At 45.9% G+C, this 14,473-nt stretch overlaps 5 protein-coding genes across 7 annotated transcripts; 3 read left to right on the top strand and 2 right to left on the bottom strand.

Annotated features, from left to right (window-relative positions):
- Window positions 1–86: 86 nt before the first annotated feature.
- Window positions 87–2,376, bottom strand: LOC122618792 (stress-induced-phosphoprotein 1). The gene is made up of 4 exons (XM_043795367.1): window positions 2,216–2,376; window positions 1,868–2,150; window positions 685–1,792; window positions 87–561 (listed from the first exon to the last, which is right to left on the bottom strand). The coding sequence occupies exons 1-4, from the start codon at window positions 2,222–2,224 to the stop codon at window positions 489–491; spliced, it is 1,473 nt and encodes a 490-aa protein (XP_043651302.1). The 5' UTR covers window positions 2,225–2,376; the 3' UTR covers window positions 87–488.
- A 514-nt stretch (window positions 2,377–2,890) lies between these two features.
- On the top strand, window positions 2,891–4,243 carry LOC122618746 (splicing factor U2af 38 kDa subunit). The gene is made up of 2 exons (XM_043795270.1): window positions 2,891–3,131; window positions 3,200–4,243. The coding sequence occupies exons 1-2, from the start codon at window positions 3,088–3,090 to the stop codon at window positions 3,963–3,965; spliced, it is 810 nt and encodes a 269-aa protein (XP_043651205.1). The 5' UTR covers window positions 2,891–3,087; the 3' UTR covers window positions 3,966–4,243.
- Window positions 4,244–4,427: 184 nt separating this feature from the next.
- On the bottom strand, window positions 4,428–5,230 carry LOC122618754 (protein PET117 homolog, mitochondrial). Its single transcript, XM_043795283.1, has 2 exons — window positions 4,992–5,230; window positions 4,428–4,931 (listed from the first exon to the last, which is right to left on the bottom strand). Exons 1-2 carry the CDS (start codon window positions 5,081–5,083, stop codon window positions 4,646–4,648), a joined length of 378 nt encoding a protein of 125 aa, XP_043651218.1. The 5' UTR covers window positions 5,084–5,230; the 3' UTR covers window positions 4,428–4,645.
- A 1,457-nt stretch (window positions 5,231–6,687) lies between these two features.
- Window positions 6,688–14,285, top strand: LOC122613361 (androgen-induced gene 1 protein). 3 transcript variants are annotated; one of them, XM_043787513.1, is made up of 3 exons: window positions 6,688–6,900; window positions 12,885–13,105; window positions 13,716–14,285. In XM_043787513.1, exons 1-3 carry the CDS (start codon window positions 6,703–6,705, stop codon window positions 14,038–14,040), a joined length of 744 nt encoding a protein of 247 aa, XP_043643448.1. In that variant the 5' UTR covers window positions 6,688–6,702; the 3' UTR covers window positions 14,041–14,285. The 3 variants fall into 3 exon arrangements, with proteins under 3 accessions (XP_043643448.1, XP_043643455.1, XP_043643440.1); XM_043787520.1 differs by lacking the exon at window positions 6,688–6,900 and adding an exon at window positions 11,209–11,415; XM_043787505.1 differs by lacking the exon at window positions 6,688–6,900 and adding an exon at window positions 11,935–12,436.
- On the top strand, window positions 8,771–10,379 carry LOC122613354 (protein amnionless). The gene has a single exon (XM_043787492.1). The coding sequence runs from the start codon at window positions 8,806–8,808 to the stop codon at window positions 10,318–10,320; it is 1,515 nt and encodes a 504-aa protein (XP_043643427.1). The 5' UTR covers window positions 8,771–8,805; the 3' UTR covers window positions 10,321–10,379.
- Window positions 14,286–14,473: the final 188 nt, after the last annotated feature.

Here is a 14,473-nt window from a genome sequence, read left to right as displayed (position 1 = left end):
TCTAAACAATTTGGCAGCCCTGGAAAAAACGTTAGAAAACGACGGCTAATGCGTAAGACATTCGGCGGCAAATTCAAAATCATAGCTTACCATTCCGTGACTCATTTATTGTACAGAAACTTATTTTAGAGCTAAGCTACAGCATATTTATTGTAGTAAGAAAATAAGGACCATGACGTTTGGAGCCTACTCCACCCATCTGCGTAAATCAATTAGGCAGACGTTTATCAATGATTTTGTTTCCTCCATTTAGTTTAAATTTCTTTTAGTGGTAGTTATCGTCGTTCTGCGAATAGGCAATGCGATCTCTTAGGTAATTACGTTTAGCGTTAATTGTGGCCCGTTTCATCAAAAACGATATATTGGTTAACCAGCTTAGAGGTGCCATACATTTTGTTTAATGCGTAATGGTTGTCTCCTGAATGTTTATCAATGGGGTTTGTGTGTGAGTTAGTGAATGTATGAGGAAGTTCGTGGATCTGGAGTGCCTAGTGTATCTGAATGATGCCCGACTCCAGCAATTTCATTATCTTATCGGCGATGGCTGGATTCTGCAAGTGTCTGAAATATAAAGGTTGTTAATTAATAATTTGAGCAGGATCTCTTCATGCATAAAACCCAAAAAAATGCGTATCAAGTTACGGGTTTCTTGAAATCCACCAATATTGCCAAAAATTTACTTACTCTTTGACCGCATTGGGATCGTTCTGCATCTGCTCGAGGATCATACGCATAGCCGGGTCCTTTAAAATCTGTTGAATCTCCGGGTCGGACATGGCGTTCTTGAGGACCTCCTGCGGATTGCGCTGGAAGTTCATCGAGCACTGACGGTAGCCTTCGACGGCCTCTGCGTTGTTGGGGTCCAGTTCCAAGGCCTTTTGGTAAGCGGCCTGCGCCTTAGATTGCTGCTGCATGCCCTGCAGGATTTTGCCCTTGCGGATGTAACCCTTAATGAACTTTTCGTCTAGCTTGATGCAAGTGTCGCAGTCCTTGAGGCCCAGATCAAAAGCAGCCAGCTTGGTGTAGCAGGCGGCGCGGTTACTGTACAGCTTGGGATCATCCGGATTGCGCTTGATGGCCTCGGTGTAGTGCTTTACAGCGGTGCTGTAGTCCCCCTTCTTGAAGAAGAGGTTGCCCTGCTCCTTCTCTTCTTCGGCCTTCTCCGGATTGATGTAGGCCGTTCGCTCCTCCTCCTTGATTTTGGCCTCCACCTCGCTCAGCGAGGTCTTGATCTCAGGGGTGCGATGCTCGGACATGGCCTTCTCATAGTAAACCTTCGCCTGTTTGTAGTTCTCTAGCTTACGATAGGTGTTTCCGATGCGGGCAAATGACTTGGCTATCAGCTTGAAGTCGGCGCGGCTTTCGCGCCCCACCTCAATGCCCTTCTCACACTGCTTAATGCACTCCTCGTACTCCTTGCGCTCAAAGTGAACAGCAGCTATGTTGTTGTAGAACGTGATATCCGTGGGATCGTGTTCAATGGCAGCGTTGTAGTGTTTTAGAGCCGTTTCGAACTCCTTCTTCTTGTAGGCGGCGTTTCCCAGTTCCTTCTCCTTCTTCGCAAAGTACTTATTCTTCTGCTCCTGAGTCATGTCCTCTACCCGAGGTTCTGCGGGCTTTGGGGGCTCAGCCGGTTTCGCCGGCGGTGGCGATGGAGCCCTGCGGGTGCGCGCCTGCTGGGGATCTACGTCCATGGGTATATCCCCTTGCGATTGCATAAAGTTCAGAGCCGAGGCGGTAATTTCCATGCGGCCCTGCAGGAGCACAGCGTTTGTGGGATCGTACTTGAGACCTGCGCCGGTAACCGAGGTTAGTGAGGTTAGGTCGGGTGATTCATGGCATATAACCGAGCTGTGTTTCAACTTACCCTCGTTGTACGCTTCGAAGGCCTTCATGAAGTCACTTAGACCCGCAGCGGCAGCTCCTTTGCGTGAGTAACCCTTCGGCCAGGTGGGATTCAGCTGAATGGTCTTCTCCGCGTCTTCCAGCGCCTCCTGGAACTTTCCGGCCTTGGCGAATGCCGCCGAACGGTTGCTGTAGAGCACATGGTTCTGGCCGTCCAGCGCGATGGCCTCTGTGTACGCCGCCACCGCCTCGTCAAACTTCTCGGCACTGAGCGCCTGGTTGCCCTTTTCCTTGAGTTCGTTCACCTGGGAAAACCGCAAGGGTTTTGGATTGCAATTACCGACGCCTTTTCTTTGTCTCGCCCACTTACCTTGTCCATTTCTGATAAGGGAGAGGATGACGCTGACCAATTACAATTTTTCCTGTATTATTGTTCAATTATTTAATGAAACACGCTGCGAAATGTGCCGTGCAAGGTGAAAATGCGAAAAATGCCGACTTTTCTAGAAGCAATCGATAGGGTTGTCAGTGCAACTGCGATTGAATTAAATCTCTCTGCAGACTATGGTTTAGAACTCAGCTCATTCTCAAGCGGAGAACCGAACCAGCAATCCTTCAGGTTACTTTGCTTAAATAATTTTCTAAATTCTTTTCAGAATTTAAAAATTTGTTTGGTCAAATAAAAAAAAACCTTGGTCTATTGAAAATTTAGATTTTATTGTTAAAGGGACCATGTGTTTAATATTTTTTTTATTTTATACTTAAATATAATCGTTTTGAAAGATGGAATCTCCTCAAAATGTATTGTATTCTAGCCATTTATAAATTAGGAAAAAACCATAATTTATTCGCTTGAATAATGTTTAATTTTATTGTTAATTTATATTTAAGTAAAATCAGAAAATGGAATCCCCCTAAAAAAAACGTATGTTTAAACAAATTTTTTAAAACATATTAATTAAGAACAGAGGTAACAAAAATCGATGCTGACCAAAAGAAACATGTAATATCGATAACATCAACTAGTCATCGATTTTTGTTGCAACTCTGAACTCGAGGCTGGCAACGCCGTGCTAAATACGACCAGACGCTGCTTTTTTCGTGCGGCTTCCGAGAATAATCGAAAATTAGCACAAAGTAAACAGGCGGCTAACGTAATTGCAGTTTGACCGTGTCGCAGAGGCAAGCGGGTAGCGAAGTTTCACATTTTGGCCACAGCAACTCCACAGTAAAACCGCCAACATGGCCGAGTATTTGGCATCCATTTTTGGCACGGAAAAGGACAAGTGAGTCGCATGGCACATTTACTTTGACGTTCCCGGGGTTAATTACTAAATGATATTGCATTTCCCAGGGTGAACTGTTCGTTCTACTTCAAGATTGGCGCCTGCCGCCACGGCGACCGTTGCTCGCGCATCCACAACAAACCCACTTTCTCGCAGACGGTGCTGCTCCAGAATCTGTACGTGAACCCGCAAAACTCGGCCAAATCCGCGGATGGCTCCCATCTGGTGGCCAACGTCTCCGACGAGGAGATGCAAGAGCACTACGACAACTTTTTCGAGGACGTGTTCGTAGAGTGCGAGGACAAGTACGGGGAAATCGAGGAGATGAACGTGTGCGACAACCTGGGCGACCATCTGGTTGGCAACGTCTACATCAAATTCCGCAACGAGGCTGATGCGGAAAAGGCGGCAAATGATTTGAACAACCGGTGGTTCGGTGGTCGACCGGTGTACTCGGAACTATCGCCGGTCACCGATTTCCGCGAGGCCTGCTGTCGGCAGTACGAGATGGGCGAGTGTACCCGCTCCGGATTCTGCAACTTCATGCACTTAAAGCCCATCTCGCGTGAGCTCCGAAGGTACCTCTACTCCCGCCGCCGTCGTGCCCGCTCCCGTTCCCGGTCGCCTGGACGCCGTCGCGGCTCCCGCAGCAGGTCGCGGTCCCCGGGTCGAAGAGGAGGCGGCAGAGGCGACGGTGTCGGCGGAGGAAACTACTTGAACAACGAGCGGGACAACATGCGCGGCAATGATCGCGGCAACGATCGCGATCGCCGCAAAGGTGGCGGTGGCGGAGGAGGAGGAGGCGGCGGTGGGGGTGGAGGTGGACGGTATTAAATATTCTGGACATTTTTTCAGTACGGTGGCAATTGAGAGAGAAAGCAACGGACAAGCAGTAACGCAAAGCATCGTGTATTTTATTCTCTGCGTTGGTTTTCCACATTTTTATATCACTTTGGAGTAGATGAGATGAGATGAGGAGGAGGAAGGAAAATGATGATGGGGAGTTCCACCACCACCTATGTACAAACCCCCCGCGAAATACTTTACCGAGCGCCCATTAGAATTGTAATTTACTATACATACATTCGTAATAATAAAATTGAGTAATACTACATGTACACAGAGAACGTGGGAGCTAGAGCATCGCCATAAGTTCCAAAAAAATTGGGTCTAATTGTCAAAAAGTCAAGGTACGAAAAATAAAAGAATCTTCATAGACATGGATATCATCCAGAAGGCACCACCTTCTGAGGCCTGCAGTCTTATTTCGCAAAATCATAGACAGCTACAGCTTTGTAGGATTGATCAATTTGTCTTACCAAATTTAATTATATTCCCATGCACAGATGGCTTTACCCATCGGAAACTATTAACAACGTAAATAACGCTTTAAATACTAATTTTACATCGATGGTTACTACTTAAGTCTTTAAAAATGCAATTTGACAACGAAGTCCTTTTTACCCGAGTTTGTCTTATTATTTAATAGGTGCATTTTAAAAGCATATTTGTGATTAGGCTATGTCAGTTGGCGGGCTTCCATCCCGATTGGTCGTTCCACTCTGGGAAACACCTCCGAATGCCTCGCCTTCATGTTGCACCGCTGGCTGCTCCGCTTGAAGATTACTCTGTGCGGGATTCGTCGATGCAGGATCGGGCGTGTCGGAGGAGTTGCTGGACGCCTGCCTGGCCTTCAGTTGTTTGGTGATGTCTATTTGCTGCTGCAGCGCGTAGGTGTTCTCGTGCTTCCGCCGCTGCTGCTGCTCGACATCTCGCAGGACACCATCGTGGAGTCTCAGGCTGGAATTTAGGGAACGGAGGATATATGTACATTCATTCCGGAGTATTTGGTTTACTTACCGGTCCGCCGATTGTTTATAGTGCACATAACCTATGATCGCAGTGGAAACGGAGACCGCCAGGCCCAAAGTCACTCGCGAGGCGGTGGACATGACTGAGTAGCGGTCTGCAGCTGGAGTTTTCCGCGGAAAATGCCTGCACTGGGAATTTGGCTGCCGGGTTGTGTTGTTTCTGAGTCGGTTCGGGTTACGACATGACTTTAAATTTGAAAGAAAAACACCAGCACCACACAGCTGGCTAGGGAGAGTGGCCAGTTTACGGAAACAAGGTTTTCCCCATCCAAAGTTAGAGCGCGGGAAAATCAAATTAGTTGTCTTCATATTAGCGCAGCACTTTTGTAGGGCAAAAGTAAATTGTATGTGGAAAATCTCTGGTTATTGAAAACCTTATCTCTAAAAGATATAGACTTAAATCTAATTTAAAAGTGGTGCACATAACAGTCATTCCGGAATCTGGCATCTACGTACTACGGATCTTCTAGCCTTATCAATTACTTATTTTTAGGTATTTGTATATTATATTTGTATCTTCTACTTTGACGCAGTGCCATGTACTCCCTGGAAATGGAACCAGATGCTTATCTCCCCGCAAAGATATCTCTTAGTTATGACTGCATTATTCCGACTCACCTGGTTACTCACTAAACAACATGTACATATGTTACTCAATGGGTGGGGGCGATTCATTCAGGTGATTGGCCATCATTAACGCATAAAAGGAGCCCACTCTCCCGAATCCGGATTGCGAGACCCGGAGTCCGGGTTCCGTGGTCGGTGGTCGGTGGTCGGTGGTCCGGACATGCGCAGCACGCACCTGATGCGAACGACTGGAGGAGGAACGAGACCACAAAACCGAGGCAGAGGCAGAATCAAAAGCAGAGACAGAAGCAGAAGCAACAGCCAAGTACAATGGAAACGAGTACAAAAGGCAGGAGGCAACACGGCGTATGGGCAACACAACAGTGCGACTCCAGTTTTCCATACGCTCAGTTGTGCCCGCGGTCAAGGGAAAATCGCAGCCGAGCACTTCCGCCGAGCGAAGCCAAATAGAAATCAGGAAACTATAGTACTTAGCGTGCGTGTGCCGGAGACCTGGTGATTTGTTCTGGGAGTGTGGATTGGATTGGATTGGATTGGATTGTGGAAATCAAATGAAAAGCAATCAACAATTGTTTTTAAGGGCCATTAAAACCATAAAGTTATTACCATAACCGATTTATAAACAAGGCAAACCACGGGGAACTTCATCCAGGGCAGCCAAGACTCTCGAGATTTCTTCGCGGAATTTCTGGCCAGGTTTCGGGGGCTTAAATATTTATGTCGGTGACGCAAATATTGATTTAAATTTGTGCGCGCTTTCAGTTGACGAACGCGAGGTGTCTTGACTCAAGTGCCCGAAACACCTTGACGACTATTTTAATGCGCTTCTTTTGCCACCGCAAAGCACGCAGAAAAACAACACCAATTCTTCTTTTAAATGTAAATTTTTGCCAATTAAGAAACATTTTATTTGTATTTATCAAGGAAAAGTAAGGGAACCTAGTTTATATTTCACCATTGTTATAGACCTTAAAAAAACCAATCCACTTTCAAACCACGTCACGAGGACGTACCGAATTAGAACTTGACGAACAACTTGCTCAGTTTTTCTGCCCGTGTAACGTGAGTCTGCTCTGGATTTTTCCGTGTAGGATCTGTGAAAAGTCCACAAGATGACCAAAGTTGAGCTCTACAAGTCGCGCGTCTTTGTGACAATCATACACCTGTGCGCCCTGGGCCAGTTCGCCTATGGGCTATACTACAGCTCCTTCGAGATCCAAAGGAGCTACAAACTGAAGACGAGCCCCAATCGCCGCCTGGTCCCGGAGTCGCTGCCCCAGAAAATCAAGCTGCTGTCCTACTGGTCGCTGGTGAGTTCATTTGCGGGGTGCCCATCGAAGGCGCCACAAAGATACGTATATGATGAATTATGGGAAATTAAAAAACAAGTCGGAAATGCGGCCAGCATCGGCTGTTTCAAGTGTTGAGCTCGAGACGAGAAAAATCAGCGTAGGAAAAATTATTTCTGTTCGCGTTTATGTGTGCCATATGTTTGTTTATTTGTTTGTCTGCTCGTTGGGGATCGAATCGCCCCCTTCCCCTGCCATTTTTTCATTCTTGCACGCTTTTTTATCGGCCAGGCGGGGTCAACAACAGTGGAATACGGAGGAGTATCCGCCAGATACGCTCGCTGTGCTCGCCGAGTTTCCATGAGTTTTTCATGAGCGCTGCACTTTTCCCTGATGGCATTGCACATTCCGTGTGGGCAATCGCTTCTCGGCTTTTCCTCGCCTCAAGTATTTATTTGCTCAGATGTTCGCGGTTTTCCACATTTTTGATTCCCACTGGGAGCAGTGGCCACAAACGTATGAATCCGACGAATGCAAGATTATCTGATGAGCGCCAATGTAAATGTGCCATACGTGGCAGTTGGCTTCGATTTGGTGTTCGGTGCTTCAGACGCCTCATTTACATATCGTTAAAATTGTTAGAAAATCGATGGATTATTGCATTTTCCCGCTGCTCCTTGGCAACAGGCACAAGCAAATATTTCAGAGTGGTTGGCGTTGTGGAAAGCGAATTTCATTCTCGAATGGGTAAATAAATATGTCTTGGATTGCCGCCTACACTCTGGGAATAGTTCTACATACTTGTAATTATCTTACATATTTTATAAATTATAACTATTCCTGTTTTAAGGGGTAACAAAATATCTGCACAGGCAACCAAAATGAATTAAGTAAGGACATTAAAGTCATTTAAGAGAAAATTTATATACATTGCCTTAACATGTTGGCGTTAAAAAATGCGATATATAATTGAGTGCACTTGTGATATATGTAATTCCAGTAAATTTATCTCAACTTGACATTCATTCGCCACAATTTTCTTCAAGATATGACCCAGAAATGAAGATCATTTTTGCATTAATTGCAATTATTCATGAAAATGAATGGTGGTTTTTTGAGACGATGTTTTCTTACTTATTTCCGCACCACAACTTTCCACTTCCGTGCTGCTTTCAAGGAACATTTAAGTTTGTTATTGCATGACCTTGCTTGCCCTTGATTAACGCCAAGTACTTTGATCTGGTCAGCATAAAGTGCTTTATATCTACAGATCTTTTCTTTTATGTAGTCCCTTGAAACGATCACGAGAATTTTACCATCCGGTTAATTATTTTTGCTGTCGATTTTTTACCTTTTTTCTGGACTTCTGGGCATTTCATGAATCGGGTGTGCTGAAATTGTTTATATCAAAATAAAAATAAACTAACTATTTTCTGACAAACAATTGCTGAAGCGATCGTGAAATTCGTTTTTTGCCAAATTCTCTTCGATTTGCAAGAATTTATTAGTGAAATATATTTAAAGCACGATTTATTTAGCACTCCATCCTTGGGGTTTGATGGCCTAATAGGTTTTGCTGTGTTTAAAATTTAAAAAAAAGATATATATTCAAAATCTTTGTGGAGAATATAAAGCATGAAATCCTAAAAAAAAATGAACAAATGAACAAATAATGTGTGTTGTGTTTGGGTTAGAAATATTCCAGTCCCTACAAACTCCAGTGATATATTCATAAATTAACCCTAAATTACAGGGTATAAGTTGTTCCCATCTGCCGGACTCACATCTGCTGTCCCGTTTCCCCTGTTTATCCGCTGTCGTTGGTTCCAATTCCGATGGTTATCCGCCCCCAATTAGGAGGCGACATCATCGAGTGGAATTCTCCGAACGTTTCAGATATAGTTTGGAATTCACTCTGTTCCCACGATGTGGTTGCATTGGCAGTGGCTGATCTGGGCTCTTGTCGGGCTCCATGTGGCAGTGGCCACCAAGTGGTATGGCGGTGGAATGGACTTCAATGATCCCTCCTCCTGGCTAGATGATCACTTGCCATGCGCACAGGACTTGGTCGTTTTTCCGGAGTACTACCCAGCCCTGTTGCCGTTGCCCGAGAACATAGCCATTGATGGCTTGGTTTTCCCCAGAGAAGGGGCGATCCTCCTGGCAGAGGAATCTACCATTACCTTTGGTTCCGACAAGCAGCCCGCCTGTGAAAGTGAGGAGAAGAAGGCCTTTCTGAAGCCGCCGAAGTCGAGTAAATGGTTCGATCCTGGCACCTGGACGGACAAATCTAAGGAACCTTCCACATTTACACCGGAGCTGGAGAGGATTCCCTGTGATGACGAGCAGGTCATCATCAAGGGGCACGGACCGTTGGCCTTCGACCTGGAAAACGTGCAGTACCTGCGGCTGGGACAGCTTATTCTGGCTGGTTCCTCCATTTCCAAGATGTACTTGGAACAACTTATCAGCAGAGATCTGGGGCAGTTCCTCTTCCACAATGCCAAGTACGTCCAGGTGGAGTACTACAGAGGAGAGTTGTGTGGCTGTCACAAGGACTTCGAGCGACTTCTGGAACCCGTTTGCCATAATGTCCAGGAGCAGTGCGAGACGCCCCACTGCTTGTCCCCAGTGCGACCCTTGGGATCGTGTTGCCTCATCTGCGGCGCCATTCTAACCACGCCCACGACGCACTGCACCGAGGGCAGTAGAAAGGAGTTTGTGGCCCAGATTACTGACCTCATAAGCCAGCAGAACCTGAAAGATCAGATCGGCCTGCACGTGGAGTTCGTGGGCTCCCAGCAGTTTGGAAACTCCCTGCAGGCGGTGGTCACTGATCGCCTTAAATACAGTGAACGGAGCATGGAGTTCCTGCAGCAGAACCTACAAAACTGGCACAAGAAAGGAATAAAGTTGGAAGTTTCGGGTCGACCCTATAATCCGAATGTCAGCTTCTCCTCGATTGTGCTCATCCTCTTCTGCATGGCACTGGTGGGTCTGGTGTCCGTCGTCATTTTGGCGCACTTTATGCCAGAGAATCCCTACCTCAACCGGATCCCACAGTGGATCCACGACCCCCGTCGCTGGAGGTGGCGTCACCTGGGCTTGCGACTGCGCCGGAATCTGCTGTTCAACCGTTTTGACAACGGCGGCGCAGGAGGTGGCTCCAGTGACGGAGGTGCTTCTGGTGTGGAGCAGCTGGGCATTATGGCTTATGACCCGGAAAGCGGCGAGGTAAGGGAACGATCCTTTGATAATCCCATGTTCGAGCAGGGAGCAGCTTTGGACGCTGCCAAGGAGTCGCAGGATCAGGAGGAAATTTTGGGTGTCCCCAAAATGGAGACTGGAGATCTGGACGCCGGTAGTGTGGTGGATGAACAGGAGCTCACGGAAATCAATTTGGAAACCTGCGGGGCGGACACCGATGAGGAGACCATCTAATTATAGTTATCCAAAATAACTCGATAGGTTTTCATGGAAACCTTTTCCGAAAGCACCAATAGGCCATCTTGTATAATCTGACGTACAGTTTTGAGCATAGGTGTTGTATATTACTGACCCGCTTATTAAAGTATTTGTTATAATTACATTAGTAAGCTAAATTTACTCGCCCTACGAGTTGGAGGCGGATATTAGCTGATTATTTTTGGATATCAATTACTAACGCACAATCGATGAGTTGCGTGTATCAAAGGCACAAAAAAACCAAAAAGCTCCTGATAATTTTACCAAGTAATTCAGTCAGCGTTGCCTTTTGTCGCGATGGCCTTGTTCCTTGACCTTCACAGGGGGTGGATTGGTGGATGGGGGGCTGGGTGATAGGGGATGGGTCCGGGAATCGATAGTTGCATTAGTTGCGAAGATATTTCCAGAAGCCTTTGTCCCCCGGCTCATAAATGCGGCTCATGTGTATCCACATCTATTCATAGCACACTCGTGGAAAGGCGCGTTCCTCCCTCCTCTTCCCAGTTGCCATAGGATATGAATCCGTAGATATGCACGGATACAGGGACGTGGGACGTGGAATGGAGGCCAGTTCCGATGCGGATTAAGCGACCGTTTTCGGATTTCAGTTTAGCTTCTGCCAATTCATTCTGAAGTGGAAATACTTTGTACTACGGCGATTGAGAGTGCGGCTGATAAGCGCACCTTATCAGTTCCACAGCGAAAGCGAAAATACATACAGTGATCAGTCGAACTCGATGCAGTGGTATTGCGAAGAGTTCCACGATTGCTGGAGGTGTGCTTAGTGTGTGACTACTGTGTGTCATCGTGTACTCCTTGCCGCCAGTGACTGGACTGTGGCTACACCACAATCAGTACATATCTGGCACCAGGAGATTCAACATGGCCAAGCCCAAGTCAAAGGCGAGCAAAGGTTCCACCTCGCCCGGTTTCAACAAGGCGGTGCAGTTGCTCCTCCATTTTACGGCCGTGCTGCAGTTCAACTATGGCGTGTACATCTTCCACACCATCGACATGCCCAACACGGTGCCCTTCGCCGGGAAATTCAAGTTCCTAACTTTTCTTTGTGCGGTAAGCCGATGCGTTCATATGGAAAATCTCCACACCGGTCGAACAATCCATAACTGGTTTTGGATTTGTAATGGCCTGAGGTTCGGGTTCGAACCCATACACCCAAATCTAATCGCTTGTAGTCAGCGCAGATACCTTTGTATTTTGATATAACCCAAATGATAGAATGATTTGTGGCTTTACAGGGTAGAAAAGGTCGACCAGAGTGAATATAATTTTTTAAATTTCATGTATGGCTATCGTCAAAGAATTAACTTCCAAATGATTAGTTTTGATTGAATGATATATTTTCAGAACTTTACATCGTGAATTCATAAAGTAAAAACAAGGTATTCTAACTTACAGTAATAATGGCTTTATCGGTAAAAGGTCGACGAGAGCTTTTAAATTTCATTTTTGATTATCGTCAAAGAATTGACTTCGCAAGTCGCAAGTTATGAAGTAAAAAAAGATATTGTCATAAGATAAAAGCTCGAAATGTAAATACAATTTCCATCTTTAGTGATTTCCTGAGCGTATTGTGTGCAAGAGTAACGCAAATATAAATCTGTTCAGCCTAGAATCGCATTGTAAAATGATACCCTTTCATAGAGTTCGCCGCCATACCTGGCAACCCTGCCATAGATATATGTGCATATCCGCACACCTGGTATTGCGGCCCTGCTCCGGCTCGGGCACACTGTTCCACCGCTCGCCCCTTTTTTTGGGGTGGTTGCGACTGGCGAGCAGCAGTACTTGCGGGGCGACAGACCAGACCGGTTTGTTGTGTTTTGGTGGCTGGTGGAGTGAAAAATCAATCGAGAGCAGCTGCAGCAGGAAAATGGCATCCGTGCGAGGCAACTCCCTGTACCGGGGCGTTTACGGGGCTCTGAGGACGCTGCTCCATCTGACGGCGGCCGTGCAGTTTGGCTACGGCATCTATTACGACTACAACTACGTGGAGTTCCCCACCAGCGAGCCGGAGATGCGGATCCATCATCCCTGGGGGGGCAAATTCAAATACCTAACGTTCCTGGATGCGGTAATCTCCATCTCCACCTTCCATTAGAAACACGAACGCGGCGCGGCTTAAAGTTCACTCTGATTGTCGTGCACGCATCTATTAAGATTAATAAGATACACAGAGAAAATGAGTAGGATATTAGTTGCAATCATGGGCTTTTCTTGAGTGATGAAGGAAAGGGTACCCATACTAAGTACCGTGTATAAAATAGCCTGGAGTCAGAACTCCTGAAAGCTTTTTTATGATCTTATATGGAAAACGCCTGCTTAAGAAGAATACCTCTTATACCATTTCACTACCTCTTATTCCATTCCCTTCTTACCTCTTATGTCGCCAACATTTTACAGGAAATGCTTGGTGCTACGCTTTCTCGCCAGCTGTAATTCCTTCCACTCCACTTGAGCCACCCTTCAAATCTAGCCGCATTCGCATTATCTCACACACGTCAAATGCTCTGCACTTACAGATAATTCAGGCACTGTACTACATAGTGTCGCTGGTCAACGATTTCGTGGGCACCAATGAGCTGACACCCAAGAAGCCGCCGGCGGTGCGCAGGTTCAAGGACTGGCTGATGGCCACATTGGCCTTCCCGGTGGCCATCAACGTGGGCGTGACCTTCTGGACACTGTACGCTATCGACAGGGAGCTGGTCTTCCCCAAGGTGCTGGACCCCGTGTTCCCCAGGTGAGACCCCATAAACGGGCTGAATCAAGTTGGCCTGGCCTAAGACATATTCTGCTCAACAAACTAAATAACTTTCTTCGCTTGAATTCGCGTATCTTGATCAGATTAGCATTCTAGGCATATCAAATTCAAAGCCATATCCATTTTGTATACCACTGCCTATCTGGGGTGTTGTGGTAATTGTGTTTATATGCAAGCTTTTTAAGTTCGATTTATTTGCAACCATATCTTTAAATAATATACATATCCAAACAAGTATTCAAACATTTTAAGAGATTAGGTCAACGGTTAACCTTTCATTTGAGTTATAAAGCATATTCATAAAATGCTACTGAGAAACTAACCTTAAGAGGTTCTGGCTTTTACTTGAAAGTAATTAATTTTTTATTCACATACATATTTTGCTACGACAAAGCTTTGAAGCTGTGTACGTCATATGAATACTTAACGCAATTTCATGAGAGCAGATATTTTAATAAAGTTACCCGTGAACACACATATGTATGTGTGTGGATAGCATTAAAGTAGCATTAGAACTAGTCTAGAAAGTCTTGATTTCACCTACTGTTTCCCAAGACACTCTTGTAATACATTCGTGTGCCTCTTTCAGCTGGCTCAACCACGTCCTGCACACCAACATTGTGGTGTTCATCGTCCTGGAGCTGTTCATCTCGTACAGGTCGTACCCAAAACGCAGCCAGGGACTTGCAGGACTGGCCATCTTCATGGGCGCCTACCTGGTCTGGATCCACGTGGTGAAGCACTACTCGGGTGTGTGGGTGTACCCAGTGCTCGAGGTGCTGCAACTGCCGCAGCGCATCCTGTTCTTCGCGGCCGTTGTGGGATTCACGCTGTCCCTCTATCTGCTGGGCGAGTTCCTCAACAACACCGTCTGGGCCAAGGAGGTGAAGTTGGCCAGGCGCAAAGCCAACTAGGAATAGGCTGTGACCCGTTTCTGTTCGATGTAGTTGCGTTAATTAGCCACAAAATACAAATGATGATTGACAGGTCTCGGTTATAGATTTTGCTCATATTGTTCGATCTTCTCAGCCAAAGATAGTATTTATATGTACAATCGTACTGCAGAGTGGACGCAAGAAGTCGTACAAAATATGTGAGAGAGAAATAATAAACGAAGCTTGCAGCATTGACTCGATAATATATTTTCCAGTAATATGAATTGTGAGTCTTTAATCGTAATAGGGAAACCCGTTTGCTAATGATATTCATTATATTCTTATTACGAATACATTGTAACTGAGATTATAGCCGTAGTTTCAATTGAGTGCGCGCGTCTTTCGAAAGTTTTTATTAGACTAACCAAAATTGCAAAAATGCCTTCTCGATTAAACCACTCATATCAGCACT

This window comes from Drosophila teissieri, chromosome 2L (assembly GCF_016746235.2).
Source record: "Drosophila teissieri strain GT53w chromosome 2L, Prin_Dtei_1.1, whole genome shotgun sequence".
Taxonomy (NCBI): domain Eukaryota; kingdom Metazoa; phylum Arthropoda; class Insecta; order Diptera; family Drosophilidae; genus Drosophila; species Drosophila teissieri.
This window is presented reverse-complemented; position numbering and strand designations above follow the sequence as displayed.